This window comes from Rhamphochromis sp. 'chilingali', assembly GCF_963969265.1.
Source record: "Rhamphochromis sp. 'chilingali' genome assembly, chromosome: 7".
Lineage (NCBI taxonomy): Eukaryota > Metazoa > Chordata > Actinopteri > Cichliformes > Cichlidae > Rhamphochromis > Rhamphochromis sp. 'chilingali'.
In genome coordinates, this window is record NC_137934.1 from 36,417,786 (window position 1) to 36,436,916 (window position 19,131).

The window sequence follows — 19,131 nt, forward strand, 5'->3', positions numbered from 1 at the left end:
TGTGCATAGACTGCTAACCCCCCCCCCCCCCCCCCCCCCCCCACACACACACACACACACACACACACACACACACACACGCACACATCTAACCATCCTTTTCAGGGCATATGTACGACAGGAGAACATTAATCATGTTCTTAATAATGGGAGGTTGTGGGTGGAGTTCTTGGGGCAGGTGGTGGGCAATGACCATCTCCCAGGCATTCACCAGATGGACATTCAGTCCTTTGAATATGGCCTTGAGCACTTTGAGTTGCTGCAGCGTGTACCAGTCACTGTTAGTGGATGAGTGAAGGAAACATGTTAAAGATTTGGGGTTTCCGGTCCGAATAACCACCAGTGTGTCTGGAGCCCTGGACAGCAGCCGCACCACTGCCCTGCGGATGGACAACATCCGCCGGATGTAGAACTCCAAGGGAAAAGTGGCAAAGTGTGCCCAGATTCCAAGTACTACAACGGTTTTGCTGCCTCCAACCATGTTGTCTAACTCGTTGGCAATATAATGCATCTCAATGGCTGGGACAGTAGTGCTCCGGAGAGGAGGACCGTGGCAGCGGTACTTCACCATGATGTTGTGTGTAAAGTTCAGGGCCATGAAAGGTCCAGCTTGTTTCTCACTATTCAGGTCAAACTCCTTGAGATCTGAAAGTATTACAGAGGAAATAATGCGTGTGATAAGGTGTCTAAAGAAAATCAGAGGGGTGCCTGAAAGGGTTGTGGGGTAGTTACCTGGTAGTGTTGCTGTAAGGTGTTCAAACCACTGCCTAATGGTGGAGTCTCCATACATATGAACCACCTTGCCTTTCAGGCACTGAGTGATGGCCGAGGAAGTGTTGAACTGACGAATTTTTGTGCCACCTAGTCCTCGCCAAACATCTTGGTAGTAATAGCCCGAGGGTCCAGACTCCTCACTGCTGCTCTTCTCCTCTGACTGTCCTGAGAACAAGTCAACAGACACGCTATATGACTATTTTTGAGTTATTAACAAGAAAAGACCCAAACAAAATCTTTCCTTTACCTGTATGAGTGAATGAAATCTAATATTACTTATAATTTTAATTTTATAAGACAGCTAGTTTGCTGTAGTTTTCTAACCTCACTCAAGTTGAAGTACAGTTAGTTTGTTTATGACTTTTTTAGTCCCAAAAAATATAAGTGCAGTACACTGGTGATTACCTAATTTAAATGTTTACCATCCACTGTTGAAGATCATCTTATCATGCATTTATGCACCACTATGACTACTGCTGCTGTTATTAGATCACTTCCTGGAAGTCCCATCCCTTTCATGTGCAATCTTAGAAACGTGGCGTCAAACCATTCTGGATGGCTTTATTTTGACCTCCAGTGACACTGTAAGGAAACTTGGAGTCATGTCCCTCAATGCACATATTAAACAAATATGTATGACTGTTTTCTTGCATTAGTGCAGTATCTCAAAAATGAGAAATCCTGTCTCAGACTGATATGGAAGAATTAGTTAATGCATTTATTAATTCTAGACTGGACTACTGAGATTCATTAATATCAGGATTGCCTAAAAATTAGAGATGGCACGATACCACTTTTTTATGTCCGATACCGATACCGATATCATAAATTTGGATATCTGCCGATACCGATATGAATCCGATATAGTGTTTTTTAATCAACAAAACGTTTTTTTAATATCTTGCTGCATTTTGTATAAGTTTATACTCAAGTTTAAATAAATAACAACACTAAAGCTATTCTGTTATACCTGTATGTAAAAAATACACTGCGCCCAAAATATTTCATAGTTCAGCAAAACCAATCAATCTAATAAACTTAAACCTACTCCATCCTCCCTATTCTGGTATTTTAAAGAGTACTTAGCAGAAATATTAAGCAACCTAACTAATAGGGTTGCAAACTCCCAGCAAAAAAAATAGGGAGCCACCCTCCACCTCATGATGCTTAATCGATATAATCAAATTTAATTTGATGCAGGGGGGAAAATGCACAGAAATAAATTATTTTTCAAGAATAATTAAATAGATTCAACATCTTTCTTCAACAGAATTGCACACTGCACAGATGGTATCTTCCCAAAGGAAAAAGTAGTATAGCTTACTAGGGTATATTAGACTTAACAGTTACTATATAACTGTTACTGTTACTATTTTTTAACTACACAGACATATCTGACCCAAAATAAGTGCAAGGGAACAGAATGGGACATCCAGGGAGCAATCTATAACTAATTACATTTTTGAAAATGGGCTTAAGATGCACAAAAAGACAACACTCAAGAAGACGGATCAGCCTAATATAAATCAGTTGAGGTCAGTTCCCAGAACTTTCTGATCATACCTCACATTCTTATAATAAACCTCTTTATTCTGGGAATAAGAACTGTTGAAGTTCATTTCATCCACATGTTATGAACTATCCATACAGAGGAAAAGTTACACTGTTAGTAGTTAATTCAAAATCCATAAACTATTAAATGTTCTACAAATGTTTATTTAATATAGGTGTTAACATGTGGCTTTACCTTTCATTCTTGGAAAAATGGTGACACCTGCAGGTCCTGAAGCTCGAATGGAGACTTTCAAGTTGACGCCACTGAGGCAAAGCACACACAATAAAAGTTCTTAAGAAAAGTTTAAAAGTTTTTTAAACTAGAAATTTATTAGAGACGGCAGGCAGCAAAAACAGATTAAATCATATTAAACATTAAATAGTTGACAGGGAAACTGGCTAACACACAACAATGAAGCATTTTCCAGGTGGAGAAAAAGATAGTTCCCTCTTTTTGCTGTGGAGAGTAAAACAAAGAAAAAGATTGACTTTTATACTTTTACACTAAGGACATAAACGAAATCTTCACCTCTTAAAAAGCTTCTCCATGGTTGTGATGCTTTGTTGATATCCTCCATTGAAGTAATTCATTCTGGCATCACAACTCAGGTTATCTGGCTTGTAGCAGAACCAGGGCTCGCCTGTATGGAGGTCAGTGTAGTTGCACAGAGACTTCTGGGTTGGACGCAAACATATGTTACAGGTGGTAGTTTCAGTGACTGAGCCTGACTGGAAGACGCTCTTAAAGAAAATCCTGTCAGGGTGTTCTCTGTTCAGCCTGCGCAGCTCCATGACTGCCTCACTGGGGTGAACCAGTGTCACCTGTAGAAAACAGACTCAGAGTTTTGCAACCAGTTTTCAGATAAATACCTATAATTACTACAACCTTTGAATACAGCATCTTGATTCATGCTCAATCATCCCAGTAAGGAAATCCCAGAAAGTTGATTCTGTTCATCTGGATGTTTTCAGTGGGAGAAATGTTTCGTCACTCACCCAAGTGACTTTTTCAGTCTCAGCTGACTGCAGGTTTCCCCAACCTTATAAAAAGAGCATCTCCATGAAACTGAAGAAGTCACTTGGGTGAGTGACGAAACATTTCTCCCACTGAAAAAACTACATACAGATAAATGGAATCAACTTTTGGGGAATTTGCATTTCTGGTTGGTGGTAAGTAATTCATTCAGATTATATGTTGGCAAAAAGAAACAGTGCCAATGGAAAGAAAACGTTACCTTTTGTCATGGTCAGCATTCCATTCCCCTGGTTCAAGTAGCATTAAAGACTAACTGTTTAGTAAGGGCTATTTACAGTGGGTGGAGATACACAGATGCCTACGTAATCTTAGGCATCTGTGTATGCCGAAGCTGCTGCAATGAGCTGCGGCCGCAAGGCGGTTGGTGCCTGCCGTGGTGGTAATCCCCGAACCAAATGGTGGACACCAGAGGTGAAGGGAACCACCAGGCTGAAGAAGGAGTCCTATCGGGCTTGGTTAGCCTGTGGGACTCCGGAGGCAGCCGACAGGTATCGACAGGCCAAGCGGAATGCGGCTCGGGCAGTGGCTGAAGCAAAAACTCGGGTGTGGGAGGAGTTCGGAGAGGCCATGGAAAAAGACTTTCGGACTGCCTCGAAGAGATTCTGGCAAACCGTCAGACGTCTCAGGAGGGGAAAGCGGTGCTCTACCTGCACTGTGTATAGTGCTGGCGGAGCGCTGCTGACGTCGACTGAGAAAATTGTCAGGCGGTGGAAGGAATACTTCGAGGACCTCCTTAATCCCACTGACACGTCTTCCGAGGAGGAAGCAGAGTCTGGGGATGAGGGGAATGACCCGCCAATTTCCGGGGGCGAGGTCACTGAGGCAGTTAAACAACTCCTTGGTGGCAGAGCCCCTGGTGTTGATGAGGTCCGCCCCGAGTTCCTGAAGGCTCTGGACGTTGTAGGGCTGTCCTGGTTGACACGCCTCTGCAATGTTGCGTGGAGATCAGGGGCAGTACCTGTGGACTGGCAGACCGGGGTGGTGGTCCCCATCTTCAAGAAAGGGGACCGGAGGGTGTGTTCCAACTACAGGGGGATAACACTCCTCAGCCTCCCTGGGAAAGTCTATGCCAGGGTGCTGGAAAGGAGAGTTCGTCCGTTAGTCGAACCTCGGATACAGGAGGAACAATGCGGTTTTCGTCCTGGTCGCGGAACACTGGACCAGCTCTTTATCCTCTCCAGGATACTTGAGGGTGCATGGGAGTTTGCCCAACCAGTCTACATGTGTTTTGTGGACTTGGAGAAGGCATTCGACCGTGTCCCTCGGGGTGTCCTGTGGGAGGTGTTGCGGGAATATGGGGTGTCTGGCCCATTGCTACGGGCCATTCGATCCCTATACAACCGTTGCAAGAGCTTGGTTCGCATTGCCGGCAATAAGTCGGACTCGTTCCCGGTGGGTGATGGGCTCCGCCAGGGCTGCCCTTTGTCTCCGGTTCTGTTCATAATTTTTATGGACAGGATTTCTAGGCGCAGCCAAGTGGCGGAGGGCTTTCGCTTTGGTGGCCTCAGAATCTCATCTCTGATTTTTGCAGATGATGTGGTTCTGTTGGCTTCATCGGGTGAGGGCCTCCAGCTCGCACTGGAGCGGTTCGCAGCCGAGTGTGAAGCAGCGGGAATGAGGATCAGCACCTCCAAATCTGAGGCCATGGTTCTCAGCCGGAAAAGGGTGGAGTGCCCACTCCGGGTCGGGGATGAGTTCCTGCCCCAAGTGGAGGAGTTCAAGTATCTCGGGGTCTTGTTCGCGAGTGATGGGAGAAGGGAGCCGGAGATCGACAGACGGATTGGGGCTGCAGCTGCAGTAATGCGGACGCTGCACCGGTCCGTCGTGGTGAAGAGGGAGCTGAGTGTAAAAGCGAAGCTCTCAATTTACCGGTCGATCTACGTCCCTACCCTCACCTATGGCCACGAGCTGTGGGTAGTGACCGAAAGAACGAGATCGCGGATACAAGCGGCAGAAATGAGCTTCCTCCGAAGGGTGGCTGGCCTCTCCCTTAGAGATAGGGTGAGAAGTTTGGCCATCTGGGAGGGGCTCAGAGTAGAGCAGCTGCTGCTCCACATCGAAAGGAGCCAGCTGAGGTGGTTCGGGCATCTGACAAGGATGCCCCCTGGGCGCCTCCTGGGTGAGGTGTTCCAGGCATGTCCCACCGGGAGGAGGCCCCGGGGCAGACCCAGGACACGCTGGAGAGATTATATCTCTCGGCTGGCCTGGGAACGCCTTGGTATTCCCCCGGATAAGCTGGAGGAGGTGGCTGGGGAGAGGGAGGTCTGGGCCTCTTTGCTTAGGCTGCTGCCCCCGCGACCCGGCCCCGGACAAAGCGGATGAAGATGGATGGATGGATGGATGGATGGATGGAGATACACAGCCCATATGGAAAAGATATATATAAATCTTATAAAGTTTGTATCTGTCTTGTGTGAAACTTGTATGAAAAGCATATAAGAGTGAAAACAGATATAAGATCCCTTGAAAAATTATATAATGAAACTTGTATGTTTTGGATACTTACTAAAACAATGTATGAAAGTAATGAGAAAGTGGCCACTTTCATGAGTAAATCATGTAAGCCTTATATGATTTACTCATGAAAGTGGCCACTTTCATGAGTAATCACATATAAGTTTTTACTATTTCTTTTCCATATGGGAGCAAACGGCCTTGGGTTGGAATTTAACCCATCTGCTGTTAGAATTGTCTAACAGCTATGGTTCAGTGGAAAAGATGAGTTGGCTCTATTTCATAAGCAAGCTATGATCATTAAATATTTGCAGCAAAGGTCTGTTGGGGAAGCAGCAAAATAATTTGTTTTGTAACAGATAGAATTCTTGTTTCTGTTAAAGCATATTTTGTCATCCAGCTCAAACCCAAGCTGGTGGAGACTCTGGAGGAAATAATTTGTTTTTAAAGCTTCAGCTAATGGCATTGAGGTCATGACCATACCTTGCTAGTTAGCAAGGAGCACCATACTTTGCATTCATTACATGGGCTTACTACAAACATGCTAACTTTAGTGCTAATAGTTTTCTCCTACTGCAGAAACTGAACACGATCTTGAAGTATAACCCGGAACCACATTCCCCCTCCATTACAGTTTCCATTAACACAAAAATAAGCAATATAAACATCACAATCTATGAGAACTTTGGAAGTCAGTCTCAGTTCCTTTTGGGGAACACATTTTTGCGGCACCTCCTCATTAGTTTCTTTTTTCACCCCCAGATTGCTGCTCAGTATTGCATAAGAATGAAGTGACTGTTTGGTCTTAGCATTTGTCCTAATGTCAGTAGCTAAAAGTAGGGGTAACAGACTTTATGTGCAAATTTGAGAAGTAGGTTTCTTTATGCCAACGGCAACAGGAAGCTAACATTTTACATCAGCTTGAAACATTACTTTACTATTAAGTCTTTGTCTAGAGAAATGGGAAGATGTATTTTTCTAAACATTCCAGTGACTGAAAAAAAAGAAAGATGGGATGTTGACATTTCCAATGCCTTCAACCACATGTAAAATGATACATTTTCTTAATCACCTGGACTTGTGCACTTCCTTTCCAGAGTAAAAAGAATACAGCTGTGTAGGAGCCATTGAGATGATCCACCACTTCTCCTGCAACACCCGCACCGATAGTTGGGCTGTGCAGCCGGGCAAGTAAAACGTCTCCTCCAAACTTTTTTGGACGGCCCTGAAAGTCCTTCATGTTAATCATAACCTCCAGCTTATCTCCTATTCGCCACTGGCCCCCTCCCCTCTTTGGAAGAATGGTGAAGGTGCTGTGGTCTGGATCACTGGTCTTTTCCAGGGAAAGAGGAAATGATAAAGGTGGCGTTTCAGGCCAAGTAATAGACTCTAGCAGGAGGTCTTCTTCTTGAGCCTCCTTAGGGGACAGCGGTTTTAACTTGCAGAAGTCATAATGCATGTCAGTAGACAGGGTAACAGCGGCAGGCCTTGAGAATATGCTGATGGTCTTCATTTTATTCTGAAACTGCAATATTAATCATTGAATTAAAACATGCAATACAATTCAGTACACCTAAGAATCAACATGTTCCATTATCCAGTTTAAGACAATGAAATCTGAATAGGGCTCTGAGAGTTGGAAACAAAAACATTTCATACAAAGCAAAAGTTGCAGATTTTGAAGCTGCTTAGTTGCCATGGTAAATTTTAAAAAGAGGTAAATACTAAACATAGTTGAAAACTGTTAAAAATTCTTCTCATGTGATAAGACAACAAAGCTTTTCTTTGTACATAAATGAATAAATCAAAATCCTTAAAATATATGCATTACCAATTTAACTAAGCCAAGAAATATACAGATACAGATTACACTCAGCTCTCTATGATAAGGCAAACTAAATGCAGTTGTATCAAATGCAAAATGTGGTTACTGGCAGAAATGTTGCCTTTCAGAAAATCACCAGGATTTGAATCTTATAATACCAATGTTTATAATGTGAGATACAAAATTGATTTAAATTTGGAGGGACTAATCAGCACTCTCCAATGAGTTGATTTTACCATAAACCTCACATACAAGGCTACATTAATTACTAGCTTACAACAGGGTTGCCAGGTCAGGGTGACACATTCTTCCTAACAAGAACTAAAGGACTAAAAAAAAAAAATTAAATAGAAGTAAATAAAAAAGTAAGTTTAAAAAGTAAAAAAAGTTATCTCGTGTTGCAGATTAAATATTAGTATATTTAGTATTTTTGCACCACCAACAAGATGATTGTCGAAGGGCTACATCCAAAAACATGACTATTGTGGGGAGTGGTTTGTGGCTCCGCTGCAGGGGAGGGGTAGAGCAGTGGGTTTTCAGGGTGTGGTGAAAGATGGAGGCTGATTCACACACCTGACCTCATCATCTAATCATGTCTCCCCTTTTAAGGATGTTTCTGGGAGAGTGGTGTGTGCTACTTTAAAACGGGAAAATAAAGGATCTTTAAAATCTTTAAAAACTACAATGCTGTGGTCATCGGATCGCTCATTGTCACATTTACCTATTTAATCTAAAACCTATATAGCAGATGAAAGTCATGTGAAAGCACTGTATGACCTGAGAATTGCATCTGGCTCTTCATATGGACATCTGACACATCATACCTACATTATTAATTTAATCTTTTTTTCAACACAAAAAACTGTAGTCACTAATTAGAAAAACACAAGTTCTTACCTCCAGGGTGTTCGTGATAAATAACACCAGGAAAAAAAGAGTGAAGAAAAGGAAAATCCAGGCACATTTTGGGAGTCTAGTAAAGGCCTGTCGTTTACAAACTTGGAACTTCATGATTGGTAAACAGTCCACATCTCCGGCTGCAGTGTTGCACTATGACCAGTTCACCAGATACTAGATTTTATGAATGAAATTAAAACAAAAACAATAACAAAGTATATGTTAAAAAACAAAACAAAATGCAGTTGCAAATCCTCTCTCAATTACAAACTGTTTAATTACTGAAACCAATATATTCTGTTAAACTGACACTATTATTATTTTTTATTGACTCATCAGAATATGCAGCTGTGGAGGACGAAAATCTTGATGTAAGTAGCAGTTAATGTGTAAAGAGTTGTAAAGACAGAAACATTTTTTGATTTATCAAACAAGTGGAAAAGAAAAGTCTGGTAGAGATCGTAGAAATAAATTCTCCCTAATACATGTCCTCGGTTCAGATGTGTGTCAAAGATGTACACGTCTACAGTTTAAGGAACAAATGAGTAAGACACAAGCAGAAGTGAAAACGGCAATATTTTTCTGTAGAAAAATGTCACACAGCGTAAAATCGCACAAAATCCTCTACAAAGCACACAAGTACATTAATAATGTATTGTAATGCTAAACGAATCTCATTTTTACATTTACTTCTCAAGTCTATAGCACATCTTACCTCGACGGAGAAGATTCTTTTAGTGAGAACCAGCGCTGAAGCTCATTGCATTGATTTGCTGTTTTCCCAGTTGTGACACAATGAATCAAAGACATACCAAAAGTTAATTATTATCCAAGAGCGACTGTACTCTGTCCACTGCAAATTAATGCAAAGGGGAAAATGCAAATCTTCCCCTGAGTCCCTGGTAGTCTTTTTCTTGGCCCACCCTGTTAAATTTACTGAAGTATGATGTTTATACTAACCTTACACTTTGTAAATTTATAACATAAACAAAAAAAATCAGAGTGAAGTCATACTCTTTCACAGCACTGCAGTTGTGCTCAATCCTGCTCTGATTCTTTCTCCTCACTCAAATGTTTCTGGTAAAAATCTCTGTGTTGGTGCGCGCACATCTTGTCATGGTTTTAATTGAATATGTAGGAAAAGAGTTCATTAATCCTGTTCTTAATAGTGGGTGGTGGTGGGCGGATGCTGTGGGCCAAGCTCATCTGCCAGGCGTCCACCAGATGGACATTTAGTCACAGTTAGTAATTGCCTCATCAAAGCTTTGTGGTTTACAGTCCGAATGACTACCAGTGTGTTTGGAGCTGTGGATAGCAGCTGCACCATCGCCCTGTGGATCCTCTGCAGCAGGATGTACTCAGGATGTGCTACATCATAGTGAGAGACAGTTGAGATAGCTTTCTTAGGTTGCCGAAAAAAGAATTACATCTAACTGTCACTAACTGTAACTCATGCATGTTATGTTATCTGCCTACGCATGAAGGGCCGTGAACATATAAAACTGTGTATCTAAGTGCTTCCTCTTTTAGATCGACACGGAAGGTAGTATTGTGTACATCTCCACATGCATGTGCTTAATAAATGATTGTTGATTGACTGGACCTGCTCTGAGTATTGGTTGTTTGTTCTCAGCCCAACATCAAAGAATTCGGGACAAGAGGGAAAAGGTTAAGCTGCAGTGTGTGAATAAAAATCTAATTGGTGTTAGAAAGATTTCAAGGTAGTTCTGCTTTAAGGTGTTCAAACCACTGCCTGATGGTAGAGTGCTGAGCTGAGGACCTGTGCCACCTAGTGGTCTCTGCAGAGACTGGTTACTGGAGAACCAACAAGCCAGGTGTTTTAACACAGGTGCACGTCATTGCACGATCTTCTCATGCAAAGTGGCATGTATTACAAATGAGCAAGCACAGCTGACTGGTGTTTCATCGGAAACGGTGGCTAAAGTGCTGTCATACAGATTCTTAGAAAAGATCCCAGTAACCACATTGGAAATTGCAACATCCCCAAAAAAGAAAAAGTGCAAGAGCAGCTCATCGTCATGCTGCTGAAACTGTCAGCGCAGGATGTGATCAGACTCAAGAATATTCTGTCAGTGATTACAGAGAGAAGGATATGGAGTCAGTCCATAAACCACGAGAGCGAATGTACATTTGTCAGTTGTGTGCTGCAAAAAGAGCCAGACACTTATAAAAAATAATAGTTTGGTTATCCTTCATCATATTATTGAATGACAGGCAAGTACAAGTGTGCCTACAAAGGGCAGAGGTCTGACCCTTACTGTATCCAATCAGTCCTCATCTCTGGTTGATTTTTGTGGTTGAGTAAAAGGAGGGGAAAAAAAAAACAAAGCGAAAATTATTTAAGTGACATAAACAAACCGACAAGTCTTTGAGTAGGTATAACAGAAATTCGGTCCACTAAGAAATTCTCTGAAATAGATCAGCTATTAACTGAGGCCCCAACAAGAGTTTGGACCTTTTCTAACATAATGTCAATATTTGAATAGATTTTGACTCCACTGTCTGGCACCACAGTTACCCTTAAAAAGAGCACATAAGTGTTTTCAGTCTCAGGGCACATGTCTCTCTGCTGATGGTAAAACTTTTCTGCCCTAATTTAACCAGCTGCATTTTTACGATAGCTGCCTGTTTAGACCTAGTTCATGTGAATGTTGTTCAGCCAGTCCACTGAGCCATTTGTTGGGCCATGAGTCAATGCTGACATCACAGTTTAAATTAATTGCATAGTTCATTTTAAAATTGTAGTTTTTTTTTCTTTTTTTGTTGCTGTTTTTAAAAATTGCAGCTGTTAAATTTGAATGTTTGGATTTTAAAAAATCGATAGATCGATGGAATTTAAGGTAGTTCAAACAGCAGATAGTTTCACAGTGTTTGCACTGACAGCAGATTTGAACATTGTGTAAAATATAAATAAAAGCAGAATGCAATGATCTGAGGATCTCACAAATCCATATACACAATAAAACAAATCATGAGGAATATTAAATTTTTCAACTGAAACATTTACTATGTAATGAAAAATGTTAGACTATTTTGAATTTGATGGCAGCAACACATCACAATAATGTTGAAATGAAGGAAACAAAAAGACTGGAAAAATAAATGGTACTGAAAACCAGCGGGGGTTTTGCTGTTAATTAGGTAAAATGCCATCAGGTCAGTTCGTAGGATGATTTGCTCCTCCAAATATCGAAACAGAGCTAAATGCCCCCCAAAAGATGAACTATTACATTCCAATCTAATTCAAACTAAATCTATAGTAAGTTTGCATTGCTTTCATCTTTAACCCATTTATCGTTGGGTTGTACAGAATACAGGGGATGGACAAAAGATTTTAAACACTCTTTGTTGCTATAGCTATTTGCTGGTTAGTGTGTTTTCTTAAACTCTCTCTCTCTCACACACACACACACACACACACACAGAAATCATGTGTACTACCCCAAAAAACTCTCTTGAATCATTGCTGTTAGACATGATGACAAGGTTAGATATAAAACTTGAAATGATTTAAGGCTAAACACACCAAAGCTGACATGCTGCTTTATTACAGAGCAGCAGATTGGACCTTGCTCAGCTGAGTCTGGGCCACACTCTGCTTGTGAATGTGGAACAGCATAAAGGATCTCTGCAGTAGTTAAGTTATTATCCGACAGATCTGGGCTGTTTCCCTTGAGCCAAATGGACTTCCTCAAGTGAAGTGTTTTCTACCTCAAAGGCTCATCAGTTTACACTGGAATCCATTTTTTGTTTATTAAATTTAATTGCCATTATGATTACACAAGTTTGTACTGATTTTAGCTTTAACATCCAGTCTGGATCAGATTTTGCACTTGTGCAATTATTTTGCAACTCTCATAAGTCCATGTTTTATTCACAACAGAACACAGAAAACATGTCAAATGTTAGTTTTGAATTTGATGAGAGCAAAAAAGAGGACAGGTTTGGCCAGTGTTTACCACTGTGCAGCATCCCCTCTTCTTTCAATGAGAGGTTTGCACTGCAGATTCTTCTACTGTGATGACATGCTGCAGTATGCAGTTTAGCATTGTGTTGCTGAAATATGAAAGGCCTTCCTTGAAGAGGAGGTTGCTAAAACTTGTGTATAAGCTTTCAGTAGTGATGGTGCCTTTTCAGATGTGCAAGCTGCCACTTCCATAGGCACTAATGCACTCCCATACTACCAGAGATGCAGGCTTTTGAACTGAGTACTGATAATGAGCTAGATGGTTGGTCTCCTTTTTAGTCCAGAGCAGGGGGCAGATCTAGAGAAAATTTTTAGGGCATCATGAAAATCAGATGGAGTAGCAAAATACAAGCAATTTCTATACACATTCTTTAATATGTACTATATATGGTTAAAATATATAAAGTGCAGTAAGTATATTCATGTTTCATATAGACTGACTTTCTTATTAAAATTAGCCCAAATAATAAAACATTTGAGTTATATGTAAAAAAAAAGATATAAATGAAATGAATTTATGAACCGTAAATGTCAGTTTATTTAACAAATAAGCATACAGCCAAAAAAGTATAAAGTCCAGAAAGCCAAATGAGGTGGATCGATTAAAAATGAATTTAAAATTAAGACATTAGGGGAAAAAAAACAGCATTTAGCCTACACTGACATTTGACATACTCTCTCAACTTTTCTGAAATTTTGATGTTGATGTATTGATGTGATATCATTTTTAGGAATGTGTGCTTCCTAACAGGCTCTGCTCCCCATGCATATCAATGATCCTTTGGCCAATGTTACAGCTCAGTGCTTTTCCTTTTTTGAACTAGTTTTACCATCACATGTTGGCCGATATCAAAGTCTGTCAGTTCTCAGTCCTGATGAAACATGATCTTTTTATTAACTTTATTGCTGTTGTTCACACATGAAACCATGGCCCACCAATTCAATTCAATTTTTTTATACAGCACCAAATCACAACAACAGTCGCCTCAAGGCGCTTTATATTGTAAGGTAGATCCTACAATAATAAATAAAGAGGAAAACCCAAAAGTCATATGACCCCCTATGGGCAAGCACTTTGTAGATAGTGGGAAGGAAAAACTCCCTTTTAAGAGGAAGAATCCTCCGGCATAACCAGACTCAGGGAGGGGCAGGGCCATCTGCTGCAACTGGTATTAGAACATCTTAGGGCTGAGGTATATAACAAAGCCTCATCCTCTGGGTTCAGATCTGAAATTAATGTGTGTTGATTAACCTAAAGTCATGCATTACTCATCTTTTTATTTAGTTTTCATTTCTGCATGCTGAGCTGCTGTGTGGTCATTCCTACAAAACATTATCCTCACTGTCCTCCTCCGATTGATCGACCAGTCACAGCTCAAATTGTCTCTCTATAAAAACCCAAGCACCCTGCTAATAGATACTGGCTGGACATTTAAAAGTTTAGTTCTGGTGTCGGTCTCTGCTTTGATTCTCTAAGTCCAAGATACTGACAGTGTTACGGGGGGGGATCTAAATTGATCCTATGATCGATTGTGGGACTTTAATTAAGTATTTATTTTAGTATCACTGTTATAACCCCTAAGAACTTGACACTGCGACCTCATTAACCACGTGAAACAGCCACGCCTGCAGTTGTGCGTAAAGACTGCAACACTAACCGCTTACACGAGCCGAAAGAGGCTGACACGATGGAGCCGAGGTGAGTGCGGAGGACAGGTTAGAGTAGGTGGGGTTAATGATGTTTGAGGTACAGGACAAGTTGATGCCTCCTCATGCCGAACCCATGCGTAATAAGTGCGATCGTCGCCGGTGAGGAGGATGCTGGATCATGAGGCTGGAGCCGACATGCGACTGGTCCGTAAGATCAACACAGGCATGAAGATCCACGCCGGGGGTGAGCACATGGGCTGCAGCAAGGTGGAAGACAACCAGGACAACCAGGTCATCTGTTTGCAATGTCAAGATGAGGTGATGCGGGTTTGCCCGGGGAGTCCGCGCAGTCCTCGCCGCGCTATCGCGACGCGCCTCTCATCCGGATCCGCAGGTAAGGGCAAGCAATGCAGCACACGAGGTTAAAAAGAAAGCGCGACGCATGCTGTCAGCTGCAAGCGTTAATAACACTGTTTCTTCCGTTCATATCGTCAATTACTTCGATTTCAAGCTGAAATGTGGGTGTGGTGATCCACTGTGCTCAAAGTGAGTCCACGGGACGACCCAAGGCACACAAACAGTAGTGGAACACCTCACGGATTCTCACAGAGTAGACAGCGAGAGCTGCACTACCACAACACATACTAGTCCTTTTTTATTTTAAATATAATTGCATGTTGTACAAGATATACACTGCCTCAGAGTACGGGTGCTATTTTTCAGTGAACATTTTGCTGTGGTGTAATTCATTCATCTGATGTTAAATTAATGATGTGGCTGGAAGCTGCTCAGAGGCTGATATGGTTTGTTCAGCGGTGTGCTCACTCCAAAGCCCATAGCTTTGGAAATAAATGATACCTGCAGCTTTATCTCTACACCGGGACGGGAATGTGTGTGCTTAAAAATATTCTCAGTCGGTGATAAATGTCTACACTGTGCTGCATTTGCTCTTTTTTGATGCATCTGTAGGTGTTAGATAGGAAAATAAAGGAAATTAGAGTTTGTTTTTTTTAAAGTTGTCTTAGTGCTTAAATGAGAAAAAGCAGTTCAGGTGTTCATTTATCAGTCCCAGGCAAAAATGTTGGGTGGTATCTTTCAGGAGGTGACTGCAGTGCCAGAGAAAGTCTTCTGCTCTGCTGAGGCAGATTAATGACTTAACCTCTGTCTCCCAGAGGAAAGTTGGTGTTCCACATCAGGCCTTCAGTTTCCACTGTCAGGTTTATCTTATTAATTGGAGCCTCGGTTAACAAAGCCCCTCAAAACCTCCTTCCAGAAGTTTTTCAAACTGCGCTAATCCAAATAAAGGCGCAGATAAGGTTGCTTAACTTTTTTTTTCTTTTCTTTTTTCCCACTATCGCCAGTTTTGCTATTGCAGAGTTCTCCCATAGATTTAAATGACTGATTCTGTGAGTGCAAATTGTCTCTGTCTTATAACAGTTCTGACAGTTACACTGTACTCTACTGGACTGAATTATTGTTGAGTTGCTTATTGTCAGTGATGGTATGAAGAGAGTGCTAAAAAATAGAAAATATGAGCACATCTATAACCTGCAGGAGTGGTTGGGTTAGGTTTGCCTTTTTATTACAACCAAAACTGTAACATTAAGTGTACACCTACTTTTCATCAAATAATAATGCACATTGAAGCCATGTCTTAAATCATGTTACTGGTCACATGATGCTCAGTCACACAGAACATATACATTAAACTCATGGTGTTCATTTTGCCATTATGTAATTTGGCTGCAAGAACAAAACAGTAGGAAAACTTACTTCAAAAGAACATTTCTGTGGTAAACACTGAACAGCTAGCTGTTGGCTAGATAGCTGCCCTCTGGGAATTTGTCATTGTCGTTGCTGTTTGGATCCAGTTTGAATCAACACTTGATGTACTGAGTGCTTTTGTATTTTCTGTTTAACTGAATGTCCTCTTTAGTCTATTGTTTTGTTACCTTTTTGACTCAACTGATCCAATATTTTATTTATCGTATTGAACTCATCGTTTTACCTGTTTTGTATGCTATAATGCAGTAATTTCACAACATTTGGGATCAATAAAGTCCTTTTCATCTTATCATATCTTATCTTATTGTTACATAGCACCCCAACCTTTTGTAAATAGATACATAACTTAGCCAATAATTTTATTCTTGTTTACTTATATTGTATATTGTCAAATAAAATAGTATTTAGCAGTGTAAGTAGCTCATATGGTGATTTGTGCTTTCTATTTAGTTAATTAATGAATAGCTAAAGGACTTAAAAACAATTCTGTTTTTTCCATACTGAAAATGTTTTTTTTCCTTGGAATAATAGGATGAATGAAAGAGAGAATCAAATGAATCGTAAACTCTTGATTATTATTATTATGGGTATCAACAGAAGCTTTCACATTTAGTGCATCCCTAGATAGCATTTAACAGGCTTTCCATTATATATGTGGCTTTAATTGTATTAAATATTAATAATATTGTTTCAGATGTGCCACTTGGGTAAAACTTGTACTATTATAGCAGTTGCAGTTCAAAAAGAAAATGAAGTTAAATTAATGTAAAAGTTGTTAATCATTAATCTTTTTGGTCAGTGTCACAAAGACTGCAAAAAGTACTGCAAAATGCTTCACAGTTAAATCTTACTCCATTCAGTCTCGTATGGGTTTAATTATTTTCTCTTTGTTTTGTCCAGTCTGCCCTGCAGGGAAAGAAGGTGAAAATCACTTGCGGTATTCGAGGCATTATTTCTTAAACATTATCAGGGTCTTGGGGAGGTTTTCTCCCTGTAATCCACAGAGTTCTACCACAGTGAAAGCTTTTATTCCCTCTATATAAATTGGTAGACAAAGGCAATAAAGCTGCCAGACTCATGCATTTTATTCCCCTACCTCTGCCAAGGTCAAGAGTTTCCTCCCCTTGTGTAGCTCAATGTGGATCAGGGCACTAACATTGCAGGATTACGGGTTTGATTCCTGTAACGCTGCTGGGTCATGGATTTTCACAAGCCCCCAGGAAAAAGAGAAGCTCAAAAGCTTAGTGGGCACATTTGAAATTGCAAGATACATGTTTCTCTGGGACTCCATGGTACTGATGGTCACCTGTGCTAACAAAAAAAACCCTACCTTAGTTACACTGAATATTTGCCTTCACCTTATACGTGATGTCTTCTCCATTCACAGATCGCGAACCCAGCAGTAGCAGCTACAATGTCTCCTCAGGAACCTTCTACAGTTGTGTCAGTCAGATCACCATCGGTGAGTGCACTGCTTTAGAGTTGTGTCATGGTTCCTTCAGCGTGAGGATTTGGTCAGGAGATTTGGTATCTCCTGCATGTAGTTAGTCTTGTTTGTTTACATTCTGTCTCACCAGTCATGTCCCCATGTCTGTGCAGTGCCTCTGTGCCCTTTTTCTGTAGTTTCTCATTTTTCTCTCTCAGTTGTGTCTCCATGTTTACTTTCCCTTTCATCTATGTCAAGTTTTTATGTCTCTGCCTCTCAGTTTTACTTTTCTAACGTGTTCCCCAGGTGTGTACTCTCTACCTTGATTCCTTCTTATTGTCTGAGTCTGAGTAGTAAAAAAAGTGAAGCGTCCATGTGGACAGTTTTATGTTTGTACCTAACATTTTCAGAAAACTGTAAGCAAACTGTAAGCACCCCGGGCAAAACCCATCCACAGAGCTATTTAATCTAAGCACTGGCTTTACACTAAAGGGAAGTTCATTTCCAAACTCTGCAAAACATCACTGGATTTTATTTAACTGGGAAAAGGCCAACACAACACTCTCCTTAATCAAACACAAATGTTTATTTCAAGCTCGAACATTTTGGACTTAAGGGCCACTGACCGAATACATTCATACAACCTGAATTCCAAAAAAGTAAATATAAAAGAATGCAAAGATTGATTTACAAATACCCCAAAACTAGTATTTTATTAATAGAACTTAAAAAAACATATCAAATGTTTAAACTGAGACATTTTACTTTTTCATGAAAAATATGATCTCATTCTGAATTTGATGACAGCAACATGTCTCTTAAAAGTTGGGGCAACAAAAGGCTGGAAAAGTAAGCCCTAAAAAGAAAAAGCTGCAGGAACATTTTGGTAATAATTAGGTTAATTGCCAACAGATCAATAGCATGCTTGGATAAAAAAGAGCATCTTAGACAGGCAGAGTTTCACTTATCTGCAAAAAACAAGAGCTGTTCACAGATTGTGGAACAAATTCAGCGTTTTTAAGTATAAAATTCATTGTCTGTTTCATAATCTATACCATCAAACGCTAAAAAGATCCTGAAAGTGCTGTGCAAAAGAGATGAACACTGAATGCTGTGATGTTCATGTCCTCAGGTGGCGCTGCATTAAACACACGTACAGGCCTATCAAGATCTATCATGCAATTTCTGCCATCTTCTCTGCATCTCACACTAGAACAATTTTGATAATAATTTTTTTTAAAAGGCAAAATCGACATGGGGAAAATTTTTTATCATCATAAATAAAAAAAGGAAGACAGAATGAGTATATTTACTTTAAATGTTTTAGCAATATAATGGGTGTTATATTTTATTTTTATTATGTATCAGTGCAGTTTAGTCCCGTATGAATTGTTAGAGTTCTGACAGCAGAGGGGTTAGGGGAAATTTAACTTGGGATTTGCTAAGCAGTAAGAAAATTAAAGATTTCCGCTGACGTGGAAGTTTGTTTGTATGTCCAAGGTTCTTGATGGAAAATTGTACAATGGTGACAAAGCTGTTCAACATAATTTTCCTGTCTGTCACAAAACTGCAACTGCCTGCCATTTGGAATATTGAGGCCTTGGCTTTCGACATTTTTTCAATGAATATTAACACAGTGTGTGGTTAGCCTGTAAGGTTGTTGACAGCAAGGGGATTCAGACTGTGCTGCTGCTGCATGCAGGTGTTCCTCTCTTCTCTAGAAGCTAAATTAAAAAAAAAAA

General features: G+C 40.5%; 2 protein-coding genes across 2 annotated transcripts in view; one reads left to right on the plus strand and one right to left on the minus strand.

Annotated features, from left to right (window-relative positions):
- Positions 1–88: 88 nt before the first annotated feature.
- Positions 89–8,697, minus strand: LOC308400323 (NXPE family member 3-like; the record flags this gene model as incomplete). The annotated part of the gene is made up of 6 exons (XM_080887963.1): positions 8,541–8,697; positions 6,891–7,343; positions 2,858–3,150; positions 2,522–2,592; positions 733–939; positions 89–645 (listed from the first exon to the last, which is right to left on the minus strand). The coding sequence occupies exons 1-6, from the start codon at positions 8,652–8,654 to the stop codon at positions 89–91; spliced, it is 1,695 nt and encodes a 564-aa protein (XP_080744089.1). The 5' UTR covers positions 8,655–8,697.
- Positions 8,698–14,346: 5,649 nt separating this feature from the next.
- LOC308399519 (anoctamin-4-like) overlaps positions 14,347–19,131 on the plus strand; it is a gene marked incomplete at its 5' end in the record, with an annotated part of 53,553 nt that continues 48,768 nt past the window's right edge. The window contains 2 exons of the mRNA XM_080886834.1: positions 14,347–14,572; positions 17,351–17,425. Coding sequence (XP_080742960.1) covers positions 14,347–14,572; positions 17,351–17,425 — 301 coding nt within the window. The remainder of the gene's footprint in view (positions 14,573–17,350; positions 17,426–19,131) is intronic.